Source organism: Lolium rigidum, chromosome 5 (assembly GCF_022539505.1).
Source record: "Lolium rigidum isolate FL_2022 chromosome 5, APGP_CSIRO_Lrig_0.1, whole genome shotgun sequence".
NCBI lineage: Eukaryota > Viridiplantae > Streptophyta > Magnoliopsida > Poales > Poaceae > Lolium > Lolium rigidum.
The window spans coordinates 23393913-23417374 of record NC_061512.1 but is presented as its reverse complement, the minus strand read 5'-3'; the positions used below and the strand labels follow the sequence as shown (position 1 = coordinate 23417374).

Below are 23462 nucleotides of genomic sequence, written 5' to 3'. Positions count from 1 at the left end.
TCCCCTACCGAACAAATAAACACTCTTCCAAATTCCAACATTCACAAAAGTGATAATCCTCAAGTTCAAGAACTCCATCTTCTTTTACGTTCTTCTTCTTGCAACCTTAAATCCAATATATGATCTTTAAGTATTGCACATATGAAAAGGCCTTCATATATAAGACATATCACTCATATGGTTAAACCCAAGCATAAAGAATCTACATCTCAGTGTGCCGACGGTTTGTGGGCTTTCTTTTTGTAAGTGTAGTTGTTCTCAACTCTCTTTGCCTTCTTTTTCTCCCCCTCCCCATCATGTAAATATCCATCTCTCTTGATTGTAAATACTTTTGTTTTAATATAAAACCCTTTACGGTTTCCACAGTAGAAAAAGTAAAAGATGTACTCCCTCCGCCCCACATAAAAGATGTCTCAACTTTATCTAAATTTAGTTATATTTTTTAGATGATCCAATCAAACAATATTACAGACTCCTTTGATTCATAGGAGTTATATATTAATTGTGTAGGATTTAGATCTATGGGAAATTTCTTACACATGTTGTTTGATTTGTAGGAACATGTCTTATAAAAATTAATCCTCTAGGAATTTTACCGTGTATGGAAAAAACATTAGCTCATACCTCATGGAAAAATTTCTTTGGTACGATCAAACAAACTTTATCTTTTTATAGGATTCAAGTAGAGATGACATCTTAATTTTATGATTTTTCTATTTCTATATTTTTCCTTTGCTATGAATCAAAGGAGGCCTCGTGCACTTTCAGTTGTAGAGAATAGCCCTCCGTTCTCATACAGACGGCCAAGATGACCCCGACTGCCAGCCGTTAGCCGTACGATCCCATCACGGTCCGCCTGTCCCCACTTGTCTATCTCCCACCGTCCCACGCATCGCACAATCTTCCGCCTCAGCCGTCGCATGCTCGCCGCCGCCGTGCTTCCTCCGGCGCCGACCACCGCGTTCACCCGGCCGGTCCTCCGCTCGTGCGCGTCGTGGGGGCGGCGGTCCCCACTCACCAACTCCTCTTCTTGCTCCTCCAGGTGCGTAAAGCTAATCTATTTTGTTTGACTGATTCTTTATTAAGACACAGAAGTAGTTAGCCCACGAGACCGGCAGTCCGCCTCCAAATCTAGGAAGATATTCCGGTGCCGATTAGTCTAGTCAATCTGGTTATAATGGGGGCAGGAGGATCCGAGTAGTGAAGAAAGCAATTTGGCCTCGCCTTCTCCCTATCTTTCCCTCTGCTGTGTTTGACCGGCTCTTCTTGCTCTCGTGTTGCTGCGATTTCGCAGGGAGGGGTCTAGGTCGCGGCGGGGGAGGAGTGGAGGGGCGGTGCATCCGGTGATGGCGCGGCCGCCGATCCTCTCCGTCGCGCTGCCGTCCGACACGGGGCGCGTGCTCAGCATCCAGTCCCACACCGTCCAGGTTTATTCCCCATCCACTCTCCCCTATCTACTATGAATACAAGCTTGTGGAAGTAATGTACTCCCTCTGATTCATATTACTTGACACTAGTATGGATGTATCTAGAACTAAAATATGTCTAGATACTAGTTTGGGTTTAAGAGCTAAGCAATTGCTTTGCTGGTTCTAAGATCTCGGAGCCAAGCAAAGTGTTTTCGACATATTGTGGGTTTAATTAGACCCTTACAAGCGTTCCGTGGCTGCGATATACTCCCCCCGTCTCATGATACTTTTCTTAACTTTATTCAAATTTGGATGTATCTAGATGATTGTACATGTTGTGGGTTTAATTAGGCCCTTACAAGCGTTATACTCGTGTGGTTGATCATCGGTTAAGACAGCCGTTGAAGACTCCCATAGTACCGGGTTCGATTGTGGAGTCTATCGTGTGCAGAAAGAAACATTGTTTTAGGAATTAGGCGTGGTAAATGAATTATGTTTTGATTTGATATCTGTCCTCTGCTCATGCTGTTTTTCCTTAATTTAGGGATATGTTGGCAACAAATCGGCTGTCTTCCCCTTGCAACTTCTCGGTTTTGATGTGGACCCAATAAATTCTGTACAGTTCTCAAATCATACAGGTTTAATCGGGCTGTTTTGTACATCATATTACGTCTAATTTGTCTGGCTCGCCTGAATAATTTCTGCTATGTGTCATCGCAGGGTACCCAAAATTTAGAGGACAGGTTCTCAATGGCGATCAGCTGTGGGATCTTATAGAAGGACTGCAGGAAAATGATCTATTGCACTATACACATTTGTTAACAGGTGAATAATCATTACGACTTCTTCGAATTGGGACGTCCCCATCCTTCACGCCAAAGAAAGAGCAAGTTGATTGGTCTTCACTGATATTTCCTTGTGTTGGCACACCGTTAATCATGTTCTTTAATGACCAAACATAATGTTTTGTGCGAAAAGTAACATGCTATTTAGTTGTTTATTATTCATACTTATGTAAAGTAAAATGCTCTTTGTGGTATTCAGGTTATATTGGATCTGTCTCCTTTTTAAATACTGTGCTGCAAGTCGTCGAGAAATTACGATCTGTCAATCCTGATCTTATATATGGTAATCATTTCTCACCTTATATCATTTGTAAGGTTGTTTCTTCCGCACCAAATTTCGTAGGGAATTGTGTCATACGAAAAATACCAAATCGAATTGGCTAATACCTGTTTACACTGCAGTATGTGACCCGGTTATGGGCGACGAAGGCAAACTATATGTTCCTCAGGAGCTAATATCTGTTTATCAACAGAAGGTAACATAGCCTATTTTAACTTGCTAAGTTCATCATGTACGGTATGAAATGCTGTGAATTACTTAGTCTTTTAGCATGTTACATAAAATGTAAGATTTAATTGTACTCCAGCATGTATTACTCACAACTTTTGTTAGAAAATCCCTTCCCTAAACTGAAGTGATACATTTAGCCTGCATCTCCTCTTCCCCTTCAGAAATGAGTATAGACAAAGTCAGGTACCTAGGTTTCGGATGTTGGTCCCATTAACTTATGTTCCCTTTCCTAATTGGGCTATGGTGTGAAAATTATACCATAGGAGTTTCATGCTCACAATGCTTTGCACAGACCTCATCTTTTACTCATCTGAGTATATCATTTTCTAATCAAATGATCTTTAGGTCGTCCCAGTTGCATCAATGCTTACACCAAACCAATTTGAAGTTGAACTACTCACGGGATTGAGGTATTCATGCTCTCTTTCTGTAAGAAGGAAAATGAGAGCTACTCTGTTTACAGTCATACTACCTCCGTTTCAAGGAATAAGGCGCCCTCGTTTTATGTGCTTTTTGTTCGACCAAGAATTACTTCAAATAGATAAACATTGTTTATATGAAATTAGTATCATTAAAAAGTTCTTTTCAATACGAATCCAGTGATACTAATTACATATATTATAATCAAGATTTTGATGTTCAATTTGTATGGTCAAAGTTCGTCTTGGAATACGCGTGCGCCTTATTCCTTGAAACGGAGGTAGTATGTCGCATCATAGGTGTCCAAGTATCAGATGCCATCCAAACTCGGTTATTACCACATATTGCGTTGGGATTAAAAAAAATGAAAGCACATCACTCATCACTGCTCATTTTGAGAAGTACAGTTTCTAATCCAGTTACCTTTTTATGCGTTCTGCAATTGCCAATTGGTATTTAATGCAAATGAGCTAACATGTGGTTCCGTGTGCAATGATTTGAAAAATTAATCACAATTGCCAGACCTAGAAACTAGTGATACATAAGAAGTAAAGGCTACGGCTAAATTGTTTCAATGGCATTCTGTAAGCTAACCACTGTTTACAGAGGAATTCAGTACTTGTATTAAGGCATATAGTTTTTCCCTTTTTTTATTTTCCATCTTATTTAGCAATGATGGTTAATCTATTAAAGAAGCATATGTATGGTAGTCATGTACCCCATGGTAAAATGCTTGTTTTCTTATTTGAACATGTACTTACAGAATTACCTCCGAACAAGATGGCTTGAAAGCTTGCAATATCCTCCACAGTGCTGGACCGCGGAAGGTTAGTGCTTTATTGATCAATAGATAAACCAATTAAAGTACTAATGTGCTACATGGAATAACTGTTGGCTCCTCTGGTCAATTATCTTTGTACATGTTTCTATATTTGGAAGAAATGATGCTGATTCAGTTATTATACTAATGTATGTATGGATGTGTTTGATTTATGCCATCCTTCAGGTGATAATAACTAGTGCGCTTATTGAAGACAAGCTGCTCCTCATTGGAAGTTACAAAAAAACAAAGGTAAACTTTTGAAAAAATTATACGTCTACTAAGATCTACCTACACGCCACCAATATATTAGTTACAAATAGAAAATTTGCTTGTTTTACAAAATTAATACGGAGAAACTTTGAAGACGAAAAACCATTTGAGCTTAACACCGTCGCAAAGCCAGAGAAGATTAAAGAACTACGCAAGCAAATCACGGCGCAAATGGCACCTTCATGGCTATACAAGAAAAGAAAAAGTTACATACATATCGAACATCTTATTGTAGTTATGTATATCTCTTATGCTACTTTGGTGCTCTTCTGGGATGTTTTGGCTAGCTATGAGCTACTGACCAATCCAAGTAAATGTCTCTGATACAGTGATGTGGAATAGTTGTTATCTAGGACAGGTACACTTACTCATAATCAGGAGTTCACAGCTACTCTAGATGTACTTCAATGTTATATTATTGTCACATTAACATTGCACAAGTTAGATAGAAGTTACGAATAGGACTTACAGCTGATATGTTGTGTCTCTTTTGGCTGCTGGTATAGGTAATCTGGCCCATTTACCAACCAAATCTAATAGTACAATATTACATTCTTGTGTTAGCTTGAGCTTAGGTGAATTTACACAGCATTAAATAAATGAATGAACAAATAAATAAATGCTTTGGAAACTAACCACTAAAGTTAGAAATTGGCCAAACTACTCTTGTACCTTGTAGAAAAAAAATACAGCTAGCTTTTGACTTCTTAAACCCTGATCTCTTGAGGGCTGATATTGAAGACTTCTGTGGTGTCTTAATTTTCAGGAACAACCACCGGAACAATTTAAGATTGAAATACCCAAGATACCTGCATATTTCACGGTATGTGCCCCTAATAATGGAGGAACCTTTTTTATACTCATATAATTCCAAATTTTCTTTTGTGAATTTGCCGCCGCATGCTTGTTATTGTATAGCTTAGTATGGAGTATGTACATATTGTTGCTTCATTTGTTATAGGTTTGCTCATGTAGGATATTCATATGATAGTTTGTCTGGTCATATCGAATGGTGATCCTTCATCATGTCCAACAAGTGTTGCAGAATCAAACAGTATCGAATCATAGGAAAACACATATCCTTATATTTTGGCAGTGTTTACCTTGTTAAAACCCTCATGCGGTAACATAAGCAACTTTATTTAGGGCAGGCTGTATTTATACATGATACATCTTGAACTTAAATGGACTTAGCTGTGAAGTGAAAAACAGAATTAATACATTACTCAGTACTAAATGAAAAAAATGGCTGCTTACAAAGTAGTAGATCGTAGAAATAAAATCTCAGCTAGGTGTTTGTTAGCTGTGTGCTCGTGCAAGTGTATATATCTTTTGGTAGTGAGTGGAGAAAATTGGATCTACAGATGTTGAGTGAGGTGGTAGCGAAATGGGGTGAGAAAATGTCTTTTTTCTCTGACATATGCTCCGCAAAGATGAGTGATCGTAGCATTGCTGGCCGCGAATATTCCATTCAAATATTTAAGTTACTGTATAATTGATCTGCTGCCCCCAAAATGTTTTGTAGGGCACGGGAGATTTGACAACAGCCCTGCTGCTAGGATGGAGCAATGTATGTCCTAGAGAAAGTTTGTTACTCCGTACTACTGTTCTGGTGGAATTATCTTATCATGGTTATACGTTTCTAACACGTCATTTGCATGTGATGCTTACAGAAATTCCCCGATAACCTCGAGAAGGCAGCAGAACTGGCAGTATCCAGCCTACAGGTATCTTTGTCATGCACTCATGCTACTATTCAACATGATCTAACTTCTAGGTCTTAAGTAAACTTGGCAACAATATTGTATTAGCAATTCTGAGTTTTGGATGTCACGAGTTTTGGTAACATGTAATTAGAGCTAGGACATGAATTTAAATTGATAGGTCAGGCACAGTTATTGCTGTCTAGTAAACTGACTGTCTGACAACTATCAGACATGACCTCATGCTAATGTTTTCTACACCTTGTTTCTAAAATCTCTGAAGCCACCAATATATTTTTGTTGACCCCACTTTAAGAAACAACGGTTGCCTCTGAATACAAGCTTGCTTGTTTTTAGCTCATAGCCTCCCACTTTCAGGGCATTTCATGTTTAACTGTTTAAGAGATGGCCTTTTTTCTCCCCTTGAATTCTCTGCACATTATCAAAAAAATGATTTTTCTTCTCCTTGAAATTTCTCCACATTATCAAAAAGCTGATGTAGCCGCCTCCCTAACAAATGGATGTTTGTATCATGGTATCACCCTGAAGGATGGGATCACTAGATATGTTGAGATGCAATAACCTCAGTACGTGCTCTTTCAGACGTTATTAAAATGTAGTAATTGGAAAGTCAGATTAGAATCTTTTAGGACCCATTTTTCTTATTGGGGCTTCATTTGTAATGTGGGGACTTACTTACCAGCGCGGTTCCCTTATCCAGGAAGGCCAGGCTACATCAGCAAGCAGCAGTTAGGAAGAGATAAGTTAGTTTCCTAGTTCGAGTCAGTTTGGAGCTAGTGTGAGGAGACAGTCCAGAGACAACTTAGATTCGTTTTCCAATTGAATTTGTTATCTTTGTAAGGCAATAAGTTCCCAGGTCGTGAGAAGGAATAGCCGTGATACTGTCGATATAGGAGTATATAGCTATTTGATGTGTATGTAGCATACAATACTTCAGAATCTTCAACATTTACGGTAACTTCTGCAGGCACTCCTAAGAAGAACCGTGGAAGACTATAAAAGGGCAGGCTTTGACCCATCAACCAGCAGCCTAGAGATTCGGTTGATTCAGAGCCAGGATGAGATCAAAAACCCGCAGGTTACATGCAACGCCGTGAAGTATAGCTAATCCCATAGTGACAAGCACCACAGCAAAGTCGAGACCAGCAACCTGTTATAGTTGAAGGATCTTCAGCAGTGCCTGCCCCGTCACAGGCGGAAGATTCGAGATGGTTCCTGGCTTCAGTTTTGGGAAAGCAATTATTAGCTCACACAGTTTCACACCCATATAAAGGATCCAAATTAACCTGTCTGAGGAAAAAAAGAAGGAACAGATTAGGAAAAACAACAATACCCCTTGGTGCTTGTTTTGCAATTTATTGTAAGCTCGTAATGTTATTTGTTATGGCTGTGAGACACCGTTGTACAGAAGGTTAAGTCGCGTCCTGAAGCTTTGTTGTGTCAATGTTAGAATGAATAAACATCGGTCCTGTTGATGTGTTATGTTATAGTCTTTTGATAATTATATGTATTATGCAATTTCTATTGATCGCCAGTCGAGTGATTCAGATTTCAGACAACAGTTTACACCATTGGATAATGAGCCAATGATTCTACTGTTTCCATATAAAATAGTAAAACAGCTGGTATATATATAGTCTGAGCACGACTTGACATAACTTTTTTTTTTTAACGGGGACTTACATAACTTGGGGCTTTCTAGAACGACCAAGGCAAATTCATATACCTACAGTACAAGTCTACATTCCACAGCAATTTAAAAATAACAGGCCAGATACTTGTAGAAAAAGGAACAATTTTTTTTAAACGGGGGCAAAGCTTTGCCCCAATCTATGATTAAAAGAAGTTTTACATGAAAGAACATGTTAACATCCTAATAAAAATACAAGGCCTACTCTCTCGGCATGATATTGCCCAATCTTTTGGCACCCGCAATGACTCAAAGACGTGCCTCCCTCTTAATCCTATCTAACATTACATGCAAGGGAGCATTCTTATTATGGAAGACCCTATTTTTTCTAGATGAGTCTTCAACCCTTCAACCATTGGATAATGAGCCAATGATTTCTATCTCAAAAAGGAACAATATTCAACATCAATCATTGATTGAAACAGAAGAAAACTTTTCGACACAAGCAATGCATTGTTGACTGAAACTGTAAGAAACTAGAAAGCATCCATACTTCGACAAAAGACAGCGCAGTAGGAGTTTGGTGAGTTTAATAGTTCCCAGTGAACAATGTTTGCATGAGATAACCTGCTGGGAACTACAAAGGGCATTACACTAGAATTGTAGCGGCAATATCGAATTTAAGGATTTGACAAAAGACATCACACAATCTTGGAGCACCAACATTGTCTACGTAACAAGCAAAAGGCAATAAATTCTTTAGTGCTAAACCGAACTCAATGGAGAGTTGGAGACGGCTGGGTATTATTCATCCGAAGTCGCATCCATCGAAAAGATAGCAGGAGAAGGGATCAGCAATTGACAAATCATGAGCATTCAAAACCATAGAATCACTTTGTATGAATTCCAGTTGTGCGTCTTGAGAAGCTCTACTTTCAGCTTCTAGCAGCCTGTATTGATCAGCCAACCATTCCTTGTTGATCTCGTTGTTGACTATAAGTCTGATCTCCCTTAGCACTTTCGCGTTCAAAACAAAGAACTTGGCAAAGCCAATATGTTGCTCATCGCCCTTATAGTCCGTCATCACTAATGTTTTGAGATGTGTCTCAAGGCATTTCACCGGATCCAGTGGGTCATACTCTCTCCCATCTTTCAGTGGCATCTTTAAGGATTCCCGCAACTGAAAAGTAAAGACGAGAAATATGTTGAATAATTCCTACATAGACCAGACTATGTGTGCAAATAAGCATTTTGAAAGAGAATCAAATGCTCAATGTGATCTTTAAGTAAAAGATCAATACTCACAGTGACATAGAGCATTTCCAAACACGGGAAGCACCTTAAGACATCAATAACAGCATTCAAATCTGGGACAGAAAACTGAAGAGACAAAATCTTCACGGTGCTTATTGTATTCTTCAAGCTGGCTGGGGTTAAACTCTGAATAAAACAACAATGGACATATGAGAAAACATTATAAATGTAACAAGGCTGCATGCAAGAAGCAAAAGCAAGAGGTTGCTGCTGCTACCTTCAAGAGTAGGTTTTCAATCTTGATTTCAGAGATGAGGGGTGACAAAAGGCCCAATATTTCCAGTTTAGGTGCCTTAATTACCCGGATAGTATCGCCACCTTGGCCCGGATAAGGTAGTAGCAGCCTTTGAAGGAGAGGGGCGTCCTCAATGACAACCTCTCCTTTGGCCGAAAAACAAGTGCAGAGGCCAACGCTTCTAAGAGTTGGCGAGCTAATGTGGAAGCAGCCCACTTTAGCAATGCTCCATAGATATAGTAACTCCAAGACACGGCAAGCAGAGAGCACCCCATGGAAGACATCCTCGGAGATGGAAACCCAACATAGCTGGAGCTGCTTGAGCAAGGGGAAACACCCAGAAGGAACTATCTCCTTTGGGAAACCACAGAAGCTGATTCTAGCAACCACAAGGGTTGGTGCGCAGAGGAACACCGATGGTGGCAGCGGGTAAAGCTTGTTATGCCCATGTGTGTCCTCCAAGAGCCGGAAGCTGATGCAAAGATCCTGAAGTTTTGCGAGGGCTGGAGAACGGAACCAGCTCTCGATCTGAAGAGCTTCTTCAGCAAACCTTTTTCTGTCTTTGTGAAGCCGGATGCAGTTAAAGACGAAGCGGCGGGCAGGGCCAGTGTGGTCAGAGAGGATCTTGGAGACAATGGGTATGCGCTTGAACTGGCTGGAGCAGAGGCGGTAGTTGGCCTCGAGGTTGAGAGGGGATGAGCGCCAGAGCGGGCGCCAACGGCGGGCGAGGGCCTGCGTGCGAGCGCCGTCCTTGGTGGGGAGGAGCGAAACTATGGTGCCAAGGATGTCATCCGGAAGTTTGCTGATGAGATCCTCATCCGTGGTGAGATCACAGTGGCTGGCAAGGTCCCCGTCGCGGCTCCGCTTCCGTGGCCTGCGCCCAGTGGTTCCATTGGAGCCGCGCGCCTGCGCCTTGGCCACGGACGCAGCCGCCGCCGCCTTCTTTTTCTTCATGTCCAGCGGCTGGCGAGGTGCAGAACTGTGGAGCAAGGTGGGGAATTTTGAGAGCCGGGATGAACTGCTCCAGCGACGGGGCAGCCTTTAAAGTCGAGGAGGGGAGTCGGCGTCGCTTTGAGCTTTGAGCCGGGGAGCAATGGAGGCGTTCTGGCATTCAACGCGCCGCCGACGCGCACCGGAGACGAAGCGTTCGTTTGGAACGAGACACGGAGCGGCTGAGGAAAGATGCGTCGCCTCGTCTCCGATGCGATCGAATGCGCGCGCAACTCGTTTTACAGTTTGGATCGAACAACAGCAGTGGGAGGTGGGACTGGCCGGCGTACCGTGGCCTAGGCTGACAACAAAAAAGTTTTTCTAAAACTGAAGTAATCCCAAAATAAAGTATTTAAGACTCCGTTTTACAAAACTGTTGTATTCAGTTTTAGAAAAAAGAGTTTCAGAGTTGTTTTTCCAATATTTCAAAAATAGATGTCTTAAGAGATGCCGTCCCACGCCCTACCCCGGGCGGCTAGGCCGCACCCACCTTCCCGCCTCAAGCCCCTCCCCTAGGTGGTGAACACCCCACCGCCACCACTAGAGGAGCACAACGCCGCGCTCCAAGACGCCCTCGAGGAGCTCGCAGCATGGCCCCGCCTCATCGAGGTGCTTCACGCCTCTGCTCTCGAGTCGGCGGCGTGGGAGGCCACCGAAGACGACGAAGCAGAGGCCTTCCTCGAGATGGCGAGGGCCCATGAGGAGGCCGAGCGGAAGGCGGCGGTGTGGGTGTTGTGGTGGCCTTGCACCACTAGATCATTTTCTTTCATCCGTACATACTTCGCGAGGGGTCAAAGGGCGAATCTTTGCTCACGTTGACAAAGGATAATTAAATAAACAAAATATAAAGTTGATAGAGTCTTCTCAAAGTAGACAATCAACCAGGTTTTAGAGCATGTTTGTGGTACGAGGTGGCGGAAATTAAAGTCAGTCCGCTAGATTCAGCCTCGACGGTTGACTGTCCTGTGGTTGCCAGTCTGAAAGCTTCTCCTTGCAGAACAACTTACGTGTGAATCTAGATAAATTTGCGACACTAATTATGAAACAATTGTACTCCCTCTCTAACAGTTTATTAGGCGTACCATGTACCTCTAGATTGCAAATTTGATCAGGTTAGCATTAGCTATATGTTATAAAAATTATATCATTTGAAAATTTAGATGTTCTATTTTCTAATGATATATTTTTTAAATTATATAATTTAAATTATATAGGTTAAATTGGCGATCTAGGGATACGGAGAAGACTAGTAAACTGAGACGGAGGAAGTAGTACTATTTGTGAGTTGTCTGAGAAAAGATAAGTCTCCATATTGAAATTTAAAAAAGTGACAATTCACCCTAAATACAACGACAATCTGCCCTTGCCTATGTGAGGTCCAATATAGGACCTGCCATTAGCTAGTCTCCGAAAGCCTCTAAGAGTAATTCCAATAGTATAGCCGGCTGTTGGCTATAAGCAAGATGACATGTCATCTATAGTTAGCGTGTAGCCAACAAGTATAATAGTTGGCTATAAGAATGTACTACTTTTTCAATGGATTGCCCACCTTTCATTCACACTTCTTGCCTAGGAGCACGTGCTAGAGCTAGCTCTTGCATAAGACTGCTCATAGTGGGGAGTAACATAAGGTAGTGTCATGCATAAGTTACTAGTCAATGTTACTAGCTTCATAGTGGAAAGTAACTTAGAGATGGTATGATGCAAAATCTCATTTATTAGTTTGTAGACTCATTTTATCTTGGGGTGTGTGATGTTATGGTAACATAGCTAGTTACCACCTCCCTCTCTTTCTTCATTTATTGCTATGCCATGTCACCAAAACACGCTTGAAATGTGTGATGTTACTACCTAAGTTACTTTCCCATTATGAGCGGTCTAAAGCCTACTTACATTCTCTCTCCTCTTCTCTCTCCTCCAACTAGACATAAATATACTATTTTAATTAACATGGCTAGAATTTGTTAGGCGCTTATTGTACTTGCTCTAAGAGGAGTTAGACATGAACGAAACAAAGTTCACTTGTTTCGGACCCTTGTGTGATCCTCCTCTTTTTTGGTGCGCATGCTAGCATTGGAAGCTCCTCTCCACTAGCCCTCGAGAACATAACGGATACAACTATTATTTGTGAGCTGTTTAATCGTAAAAGATTAGTATGTGTGCAACTTCTCACGCGAGTCTTAGGGCCCCTTGGTTTCAAAGAATGTGCAAACATATTCCTTCGAGGATTCTAATCTTTAGAAATTTCTTTCTCCCTGAGTTGAGAACTATGCGAGAGGCCAAGCTAATAGTGCTTGCATCCCTGCTGACCAGAGTTTCGGTTCGATAGGAGCGAATTTACGGTATCTCTTGTTTGATGGTAGTATGATAATTACCGATATGAGTTTTTCCTTACCATTCATTTATACTAGGATTTGTTTTTCTTGACAAAGGAGAGATATGTTTTTGGCCCTTTCGGTATTATGATGTCAAAACAATATGTTCGCGCAGACATTATTTAATAATGGTCACATGACATCATCAATATACACAAAACGAGAAAATAAGAATTGATACTGCACAATAGATGTTGGCAAGTTCTCATTTTTCAAAAATAAATTGTGCAAAAGACAGCCGGTGTCTCTTATACGAAACAACCAGTGGCTTTTTCCTTCAGAAAACGCAAGTTGTATTACTATCAGCCTTTGTTGCTGTAAAATTTTCATGCCATCCAACATCTATAAAGAACACTAACATCTTCGTGCACACAACCAAATATCCTTTATTTCAAGACGCCAACTCTTGTTTTGAGTTTTTTCTGTCTATGCGTTATGGAAATCCTGTTAATAGAAAAGACTCGAAATTTGATTCGGCTGATGGTGAAATAAAGGAAACACGTGTGGAGGACTATACTAAAAAAAAGATACAATATACTTGGCTAGAGAAAAGGAGGTGAAAAAACTGGAACAGAAAATAAACGGAGAAAAAGGAGGTGTAATTTTTTGGGGGTATAGAGAAAAAGAAGGTGAAAAAACTCTGGGGCAGAAAATAAACGGAGACAAATCCCTTTTGGCCTGCTCTGATGACTGCCGTCCAAACAAAGCTTTGTTTATCCTGCGCCCACGCACGCAAAGCCTGGTAGCCGCATGCGATGAGATGTGGTATAGTCACACGTGGGGCCCACCTGTCACCGTCGCTTTCCAACTAGGTACCCTGTACCTCTACTACGTGTCAACCACCTACGTCTGTAGGAGTACCCATCATACGATATGGTATTGTGACACCAGAAAAAATCATACAGTAACTAAATACTAGAGAAATAATATTTGTGGTCGATCTGGATTCCTTGGACCGAACTGGCCAAATGAGTTTATTTTGAAAAAAAATGCCCGCAATGTTTCAGACATGTTAGTATTGTAATTTAAAAAAAATGCTGAAAAGGAGATGTAATATAATCCTAACACTGATTGACAGGCGAGTACTAACATATGTGCTTAAATCATTATTTGATTATGGTAGATGATTGAGCTGTCATGTCAGCTGAAACCCGGTGACTGTGATGGTCTACTGACCACAATCACTTGTGAATCAGCCCACGCCCTGCACTGTAGTGTACTGTTACCGGAGAGGTGCTCATGTTGTGCAAAACTCGAGTTGACAGTGAAAGTTGGGACTAGCAATAGCTTAGAGCATCTCCACTCGTCCCCCGACGAGGCCCCCGGCGAGCGTTTTTTCCATCCGGACGGCGTAATTCGGCCCAGTCGCGCCCCCGGTTCCTCGTTTTCGTCCGGATTTGGGCCTAAATCCATCCGGCGATCCCACGACATCCCCGGCCCCCCGGGGAGCGCTCGGGGACTCCGGACGAGTGAAAAGCGGGCGTGGACCCAACATGTCGGCGACAATGGCCTCCGATCTACGGCAAAACCCTCGTCTTCCCGATCTACGGCAAAACCCTCGTCTTCCCGATCTACGGCAATGCCCTCGTCGAACGAAAGCTTTGAACTCTCAAGTGGTGCAACATAGATAGAGTATATATATATTTCGAATATAATTCGAATAAACATAGAAATTACATATAAAAACTTTAAAACTAAACTACTTCTTCTTCTTCTTAGAAGGCCCCGCCTCATCGTCGTCGCGGCGACGCTCCGGCTCGTCACCTCCTCGTCGGAGGAAGTTGAGTCCTCTCGTCGTCGTCCTCGCGAGCCTCTTCGTCCTCCTCCTCCTCGCTCCTCCTCCTGCTCTGCTCCTCCTCCTCTTCCTCGGCCTCTTCCTCGGCTCTGCTCCACGGCCTCTTCGTCCTCCTCCTCGTCGTCAAACTCGTCCTCGCCGGCCGGCGGGGGGAATCGTCGGCTGCTGGACGATGCAGCTGGATCCCACCAATGGCGCCATCCGAGGCGGCTTCCCTCGCTGTCGGTGTCCGATGGCCAAGAGATATCGCTCATGGTTGACGGAGGATGGTGACGAGAGAACGAGATGAATGGCTCGGCCCGTCGAAAACCGTTTATGTAGGTCTCTCGACGAAAGAGAGCGCCGGTTGCTCTTCCGCGGAGTTCGTGCTCCATTACGGCGGTTCTCGCATCGAGGCCACTTCGACCGTTCCCGACGAGTCGTTTCGGCTCTCCGATCCACTTCGCGACGGTTCAATGCGGCGAGGGAACTCCGACGATTGCCCTTCCCGGTGATCTGCACCGTCGCTATGCACGCGGTGGGTGCGCGTCCATGGGCTCGCGGCTGGAAAAATGGGCCTCCCCAGGCCAAAAACTACATCCATCCGGCGCTAAATTTCGCCGGATTTGGGCGTGGGGAGCCCAAACGAGTGGGGATGCTCTTACAAGTTGCAGTTCAAACGGAAAAAAAAAGGCAATAAGCGAGAAGTGTAAAATTGAGTTTCCTTTTCTTCTACTTTCAGATATTATTAGTCCGCACGAACCGATGACAGTGTCAACCAACTTGATGAAATCCGTTTCCTTTTCTTCTACTGTCAGATATTATTAGTCCAGACGAACCGATGACAGTGTCAACCAACTTGATGAAATCCACAAGCCATGCTTATGTGTCTACCGGAGAACGTGTTAGGTGCTCTGGGTACTCCCCCAAAAAAGATGATTTTAAAGGTAAACCAAATTCTAAGAAATAGCACATTTATAGAACATGGTTTTTATGATGATACAAATTTCACACTTTTATTTAGTTTGTAGCTCGAGAAACACAAACAAGAATAACTGGCCAAATTGAAATTTCTTGCTTTTCATCTAGAGTAGTCAATCCAATAGACTTTGAGGTATTCTTTGATTCACGGGACTTTAAAACGTGGGAACAGAAAGACACAAGAATGTGATATGGTTGCATGTGAAAATGGGAGATTGTGAAAAAACCAGAATTTTGCTTGATTTGAGGCTCCTTTGATTCAAAATATGTCCACAGGATTTGAATCCCTAGGCTTTCTTCGTACATTGCCAATTTCATTCATACCGTAGGAATAGAATCCTAAGGAGATTTCTCTAAGGAATCTCCTAAGGATTCGGTTGATTCTATTTTGGCGAAAATTTGTCATCCGCTCGAACTTATATTATGTTGGATTCAAGTTGATAGTGAAAAAACTGACTTTAGCAACATTTGGAAATTGTAAAATTTGGTTATTTTCTTGTGAAAAAATTAGAATTAGAATCTGAAAATTTGTATCACCTGAGAAATAGTTTATCCATGGAGAAAAAATTTCAACGATACTCTCACCCTTCTACAATAATTGAAGTTCTAGGTTTATCATAAATCAAACAACGGTTGTCGGGCACGCCGTAACACTTTGGCATCTCTTAGCTTGTTGGCAGACCATGTTGCCCCGCCAAGCGCATGCTTCTCACCGAGCTCAGGTTGAGGTCTTACTCCCGCCCATTGTGCCTCATCGTCGGTCTTAAACGTTAGATTTTTCTGCTCATGTTGACTCTTTGACCTGAGCAGTTATGCAGTCTGCTTTGGATAAGCAACAGGAGTTATTACAGGAGGCCGTTCTTCATCTTCACGAGGTTGTTGACTCCTTGCTTGGTTGGCTGCTAGCGATTGGGAATTTTCTGGAGCGGGCGAATGCTGCGTCAGGTAGCCTATCCCGGAAGCTTACCGTTCCTTTGGTTCTGCCCTGATGTTAGTAAAGTGGGCTCAAGCAAAGCGTGCTTTTATGGCTACACGAGCTCGGTGGTTACGGCTCTGGTCATGCACATCATACCTGACTTACTGGAGTGGTGTGGCGGTATCGTTATGCCTCCTTTCGTCGAGCAAATGAGGTCTGACTCGCATGAGATCCCGGCTATGGCCTCTTCGCCGGATCAAGCACTTGGCTTTGAGAAGTGTGGTGATGTTGACGTTGCTCTCTCTCTCTCTCTCTCTCTCCCTCTCTCTCTGTCTCTGTCTCTCTCTCTCTCGAGTCTGCCAGGCACGTGGTTCCTTTTGGTGATCGGGTTGCTAAGTCGGAACTATTGGCAACGGTGTTATCGTCGCCATAGAGGTTTGCGATTTTCTCGCCACCTTCGCGGCTACCTACCCTAGATCCGCAGTTGATTGATGGATGCCTCCCCCACACCGCCTGCACCCCAAATGTCATGGCATGTCTTTGTGGGTGCGGTGTTGGAGTGTCATGTTTTGAGTGATCGTCAGTGTCGCTTTGTGGTCTCTTATGTTGGCTAGGGTGGGGGCGGCTCTGTTGTCCGGGTCTATCTTAGACTTGGGTGTGTGTGGGGCCTTCTGGGCGTGTTGTTTGCATGGGGTAAAACCCTCTTGTTGTAGGTTTCCGTCCGCTTTCTCTTAAAATTGAGCACTCTCTTCTTAATTAATAGGCGAGACAAAGCTTTTCTCTCTATTTAAAAAACTAATTTGATCGGATTTAAATATCTTAATATATACAACTTCAAATCTATGAAGTATGGAAATGTACCATATTATGAGTTAATAAAACTAAGTCTATGTTGTATGTATCGATATTTTTTCTAAAATTTGGTCAAGCTTAAAGTAGTTCGCCACCAGACAAACCTATATAACTTCAATTGTTTCACTTTTAGGTTAGGAGTATCAGGCTCGCAACTCCAATAATATTTAAATTGTGTGAAATGATGCTTTCACTTATTTTTCATTCAACCAGCTGGGACATACACAAACTTTCGTAACATAGTGCTGCAGCATCTTCTCCTCCCCTTTTCTGAAAACAAAAAACACGGCCGAGCCTAAAATATCTAAACAAAGATTACTTTACTTCAACTGGAATCCTGCGTTTGAATCTGTCTTCAAGTGCGCATGCACTCAAGTTGCCATGCCATGCCAACATGCCGTTGCTTGCATCTTTCTTCTTGTCTCCTTTTCCATACCAGCTTCACACCTTTTGAGGTGAGATCACCGCAAGTGTGCACCTCATCTTCAGGCCGGCAGGCAGCCTGGCACAAGACGCCACAAAGCATGTGGATTTTGACTTGCACAGATGAAAACCTGTAATGCTTTTTCACCCCTTTTTTTACTACAAGCATAATAACTTTTTCACCGTTGCAGCCTGCAGTCTCACAGAGCCTCTTATGTCATCAACAGTTTGATAGATTGACTGCCTGCTCCTGGAAATCCAGAGGTTTCAAACCAAAAGATTCAGTGGTAGTACACCTCATAGACAAGGACAGAAAAGATAGAAAAAAACAAGGTGCCAATTAACTTGGCCCCTAAAATCTTCATGAGTCAGCTTCAGATTTATTATTAGCCACTCATGCAGGCTCTTCAGTGGTATTACAGGTCACCATCCTTATCATCTTGTGCAAGTTGCTTGAGCACATGGAAACCATGTGTTGTGATGGGTAACAATTCAACCACCAAGAGAACGAAATGAGAAGAAAAACCAGAGAAAAACAACAGGCTGGTGACAATAATGGCATGAGATATCATACATATGTTACTTCATTGAGAATCGAACACGATATATTACATTTACAAAGAGAAAGATATCACAAATACATCATGAAATGGATCTTTCTTTCTCTCACACACAACTCACTCATTGACTCAACTTAAATAAACCTAGCTGCTGCTCTCTCTTCTGGTAGCCACTCTTTTGTACACATCTCTATGGCCTTGGCCTTGGGATTTCTTGGTTGCATGGACAAAAAACAATTCCATCATAAACCAAAATTACTAAGCATGATAGCAAATGAACTAGGACAGGCACCTAACTAATCCCCAACCCTCCCCTCCCTCCCTCAAACCTAATTGAATGGCTAATCCCAAAGGAAAGGCAAAGGGCTGAACTTTGTTTTTCTTGTGCCCTCTGTCCCTGATCCTCCCAACTAAATTTCTACCCCCTTTCCCCCCAAACTAGAGCTCCCAAATTTACATGAAGGGCACCTGAACCTGAAGTTTATTTACATACAAAAAGATTTGTGGTAAAATTACCTAAGCATTATACTTGTAGGATGGATAGGACTGGATTGATGGATTATATGGTTTTTTGGGGTTAAATTTTAGGACTTGGATTCCTCTCACTCGTCTCCTCACTCTCATCTCTCTCCCCTCCAAGCTTTTGCACTATTGAAGAGGGGAGAAAGATTTCCTGGTTATTCGATGTTGTATGTGCATCTAGACCATGGCGGTGATGCCATGGCCGCGGCCGCTTCGGCCCCCGTCGAGGCAGTCAAAACCCTCGACGCGGACGGCTGGCTGGAAAACGCGAGCGCACCCTGTCGCGGAGCGCGGCGACGCCATGGGCGACGGCGCCGGGCGTGCCGTAGGGCGGACCGGCACCGGCGCCGGGCGCGAGGTTGGGCGGACCGCCACTGGCGCCGGCGTGGCCGGTGACATCACCGGCCACCACGGCATGGGACTGCCGGGGAGGTCCATCCCGAACCGGCTATCGTTGACCACCGGGTTCGACGCCCGCCGCGGCGGCGAGCCGCAGAATAGCGGTGGCTGCGGGGACGCTGCCGAAAGACTGCTCTCCTCGCCCTGCCAAGATCCGCAGAAGAAACGTCAGCGACCAGTCGGACAAAAGATAGGCGAGAGACTCGTGGATCTTGCGGCAGGGCGGCGACGAGATCTCACCTTTGACAGGAGGAGGTCGAGCAGGTCCATGCCGGCGTCGCTCTGCTGGCACCGGAGAGGCGCGACCGGGCGTCGCGGCTTGGGGCAGAAGAGCGGGCTCTTCGCGTCGGTGGCGGCCGCGGCGGTGACCGGGACAGGGCTCTTCATGGCGGGGGCGAAGTGGCTCATGGCTCCTTTTTTTGGGTTTTGTGGTTAGTAGATTAGATCCGGAAAATTTACAGACCCTGCAAGAAGAGAAATTGCTCAGTTTCACTTCCAAAGAAACATTCTTCACGCAGATTTGTAGAAAACAGCAAGCATCAGAAATATTTTCGCAAAGCAATCTCCAAAAAAATCACATCTTTCTAGTACAAAACTATCGCATGTGTATGCTTTGATAAGATTTGTCACAGAACAAAAGGAATCCAAGCATAGATTTACACAACAGAAACAAAAGTATTCTCCTTTTGCAAGAACAGGGAGCAATCTCCCAAGATCCTAGACAACCTATCAGGAAAAACATCATACTTCTACCTTCAGCAACACCCGCAACTTTTCCCCAGACAACACAACAAAAATCCTCGAGAAAAATCATTCGACATCCAAGAGAGAGGGGAAAGGATGTTTACCTGAAGCTTTGCCTCTGGATTGATTTGTGTCCTTAGATACAGGGCGAGACAAAGGAGGAGGACCAAAACTATTGTTACTCCTACCAAGAAAGAAAAATAAAACAAAAGAAAATCTCAAAGATTATGAGAGGAGCCGGTGGTTGTATGTCACGGAGAGGAAGGAAATGAATGGAGGGGACGAGCGCCTTTAAATAGGCAGTGGATGGGGAACCACACGGGGACAGCTTACCCACACGGCGCCGATATTTTGTAGTGCTACAAAATAATACTCCTACATAGAATAATAATTATTTTTTTGCATATGGGAATCAGATTGAGGAAAAGCTGGTGGCGAAATTATTTTGGCCTGCACGGCAAAACTACTGCCATAATTGTAGCATTGGAAAAGATGGACCTTTTTCTTCTTGGATTGGAGGTAGCCATTCCTTTTCTGTTTTTTTTTTCTAAATCTTCATAGAGGCACCTGTCGTAGCTGATTTTTCCTTTGTGGTTTGTGCTGATTGATTGATTTGTGCTGGACTCCACTCCACCACCCCTTGTTTCCTTGTGTGCTGGATCTAGAATTCGGCTTGTCTGCCAATTATATTTTGAAATAATCCGAACATGCAGGAACAGTTCATGTACAGTACTCTTGTACTTTTTTTTTTTGAACGGGATACTCTTGTACTTGTAAGTACTGCTTTATACATATTACTACGATTATGTACTGTTGAGCAATTGCAAGATTTGGTAGTTTATTTTCTCTCTTTGAGTCCTGCAAATGAGATGGAAGGACCAGAGCTGAGCTCAACTACTTTCTTTCTGCGTGCACTCTCTTGAAAGCTTTAACAAATTTAGCAAGAGTTCAAGTCAGGGAAGTTTTGGGCTAGGCAGGTGCCTTGTACAATTGCTAAGTTGATTCATTGATGACTCGAAATTTCTATTTAAGTCCCAAAAAAATAACCGTACACGCCAATCCTAAAAATAGGATGAATATAAATTGTATAATATGATCTTATAGATTGCACGAATATAAGAGCATCTCCAATCGCTAATGTAAAATAGAGCATCCAAATATAGGTGCCCTATAACTTTTACATCACCAAAAAGGTGGGTTTTACTTACATCGCCTCTTTAGTTTTGGGTTTTCAAGTTAATATAAATATGCCAGCTATGTTATACTAAATGATGTGAAATAGAGTATGGTTGTCGTCCAACACTTCATGATTTTGACTATGAAAGAGCACAAATATATCAAACAACACACACCGTACTAGATTATTACACATACACATCAAATTCAAATCCAACATAGAATAACATAGCATAGTTCAAATTGGTAACATAATTGAACTCAAAATCAACATCTCAATGCATAGTTCAAAGCATAGATCACACAAATATATGAAATAGTTCGAAAGCATAGCCACTTCCCATGGGACATTGCCACCTACTTTCTCCTCCCCACGGAAAGTGGTGTGGGCTCCATCGGTGGCGGCCATGGCGGTCCGGTGGTTGGCGCCGATCAAATCTAGGGGGTGGAGGCACGCGAGGGCGGAAACGTTCAGCCCAGCGGTTTGGGTCTTGCGCGCGACGAAAATTTGTTTTGCATCACCTGCTTGTGATGTATATTTGCATCACTTGGGTCCAAAATTTAGGGTTGCCTAAGAGTATAGACTTGGTTTCATGTATTATATCCAACACCCCATTCACTTGTTTATTCTCCTTCATAAGTACGTTGTGCTAAACACAAGCAATACAAATAACTCGCTACAAATAGTAAAATATAAAAACTCAAAATAAAAATAAAAATATTTATTTTATTCTAAAAAACTATTTTCGTTCGTATTTACAGGTTGACCAGAAGTTCATGAAGTTTCTTTCATGTCGCGTTCGTAGTTCCTTCCCGTAATCGGGGGTGACAAACTGTAACATCCTAGAATTTGGGGTTACAAAAAGAGAGGAAACAGATATGTGCATTGCATTAATGCATAGAAAAACGGGAGAATTTTCACGCTTTCAAATAAAACATGTCACAGTAGCTGAAGTTTCACTTGAGTTGACAGAATTGAAGTAGATCATCAAGCCAAGTGCTATAAACCTTAATGTGACCTTTGTTAAAACCTTGTTTTGGGTAGAGATGATTTGGTCTATGGGTTAGATCAAATGGAACTAGAACTACTCCAAGCACACTTAAAGTAAGGATCAAATACAAAATATTCTAAAGGATTATAATATGGTATTCCTTGCAACCATATATGGATATAGTTCAACCACCAAATAAAATAATAAGAAAGAATCAGGAAACCATTCTTGACTTATCTTTTCCTTATCCTTTACCAAATCATGTTTCTACCAAGATCCTCATGGTATATCTTAAAATTCAATTCTTCAAAATCATGTCAAGGACATTACACAAGTTTTATATCAAACCTTGATCATTCCATTCTTGCTTATACACATTGATCCTTATTAAACCTCGGAGAAGAGAGAACTAACCATAGATCTTGATGATCACATCATTATCTTTGGAGCATAACCTTAGGTTATTATTGAGTCATTCCAACTGAGAGAAACCATTGAAACTAATCTTAGCTATACACATTAAAGAAGCAAGGACAACCCTTGAATTAAAGTATTAGGAGATGAGCCATTTCTCCTTGGAGTGGTGAGATGATCTAGGATCAAGAATAAGACCATATCCATGAATTAATGAAGTAAGAAAGAGACTAATCCAATTAAGCTAGACAAGTGGAGCCTTAGCCTAGATACCTAAAGAGATATTGTGAGTATCTCATAAACCCTTGAGTAATCCATGCCTATATAATAGAGCTCAAGCTAAAGTGTTACATACAAATAAATTGGTCAAGCACTTAATCTTGGAGGAGAGAACCATACCTCACTAACAATACCTTCAGAAACCAACCCATGATCACCACAAAATGGGTGTTGATCATAAAACCCTAAGAGCCTAGAATGAGTGTGATTAAAAGAATATATTAGAGAGAGAGGTTAGTGAGCAATGAGTTGATCATCTCTAATGCATGATCATGGTTTGCAAATATATTAGTATTAGATAAAACTTTACATGATAAGTAGATATCATCCATCACATAAAATGATAGGGAAATTACTAGTAAACAACTTTAGGTCATATTCAACATCCTTAGTAGAATGAATGGCAATAGAACCCTACCTAGCCAAGCACTTATGTCTACCCTACAATTATCTTAAAGGTTTAATCCTACCAATGGTGAGGAAGAGCAAACCCTAGCATATCGTCAACATATCCAGTAACTTCCATATACTTTAATACTTGGAAACCTTATACCACATTTACATTTCATTTATTCTCCAATGGTTAAGCATAAAGAAAACCCTAGTTAATTTAACATGACATCAACACACATAGAACCCTATTCCATATCCCAACTTCAACTTGTGTGTATCATAGTTATCACAAGTAAACCCTGAAGACCATACCTTAAACATTAGTATAGGAGATATAATTAGTTGGTCAACTCTAGTACTTAATATATCATTTCAACCACGAGATTTAACCAAACCATAACTATTAGAATTTCACTCAATTTTGTGAAGCAAGTGAATAAACCCAACTTAACTTCCAATACCTTAAAGATATAGGACACATGAAATAATGC

General features: G+C 42.1%; 2 protein-coding genes across 2 annotated transcripts; one reads left to right on the top strand and one right to left on the bottom strand.

Moving 5' to 3' along the window:
- The first annotated feature begins 1304 nt into the window (after positions 1-1304).
- Positions 1305-7528, top strand: LOC124653452 (pyridoxal kinase-like). Its single transcript, XM_047192516.1, has 12 exons — positions 1305-1427; positions 1954-2047; positions 2130-2234; positions 2454-2537; positions 2657-2730; positions 3111-3175; positions 3949-4012; positions 4192-4257; positions 5045-5101; positions 5804-5848; positions 5952-6005; positions 6970-7528. The coding sequence occupies exons 1-12, from the start codon at positions 1347-1349 to the stop codon at positions 7108-7110; spliced, it is 930 nt and encodes a 309-aa protein (XP_047048472.1). The 5' UTR covers positions 1305-1346; the 3' UTR covers positions 7111-7528.
- A 10525-nt stretch (positions 7529-18053) lies between these two features.
- On the bottom strand, positions 18054-20002 carry LOC124653419 (resuscitation-promoting factor RpfA-like). The gene is made up of 3 exons (XM_047192484.1): positions 19822-20002; positions 19214-19437; positions 18054-19117 (listed from the first exon to the last, which is right to left on the bottom strand). Exons 2-3 carry the CDS (start codon positions 19379-19381, stop codon positions 18752-18754), a joined length of 534 nt encoding a protein of 177 aa, XP_047048440.1. The 5' UTR covers positions 19382-19437; positions 19822-20002; the 3' UTR covers positions 18054-18751.
- Positions 20003-23462: the final 3460 nt, after the last annotated feature.

Excerpts from the sequence above, each read along its gene's own strand:
- LOC124653419 (XM_047192484.1), bottom strand. The coding sequence starts at position 19,381 with ATGAGCCACTTCGCCCCCGCCATGAAGAGCCCTGTCCCGGTCACCGCC. Across the intron at positions 19,118-19,213 it reads TCGACCTCCTCCTGTCAAAG|GGCGAGGAGAGCAGTCTTTC; the intron begins GTGAGATCTCGT and ends GGATCTTGGCAG.
- LOC124653452 (XM_047192516.1), top strand. The coding sequence starts at position 1,347 with ATGGCGCGGCCGCCGATCCTCTCCGTCGCGCTGCCGTCCGACACGGGG. Across the intron at positions 2,048-2,129 it reads ACAGTTCTCAAATCATACAG|GGTACCCAAAATTTAGAGGA; the intron begins GTTTAATCGGGC and ends GTGTCATCGCAG. Across the intron at positions 4,013-4,191 it reads ACAGTGCTGGACCGCGGAAG|GTGATAATAACTAGTGCGCT; the intron begins GTTAGTGCTTTA and ends GCCATCCTTCAG.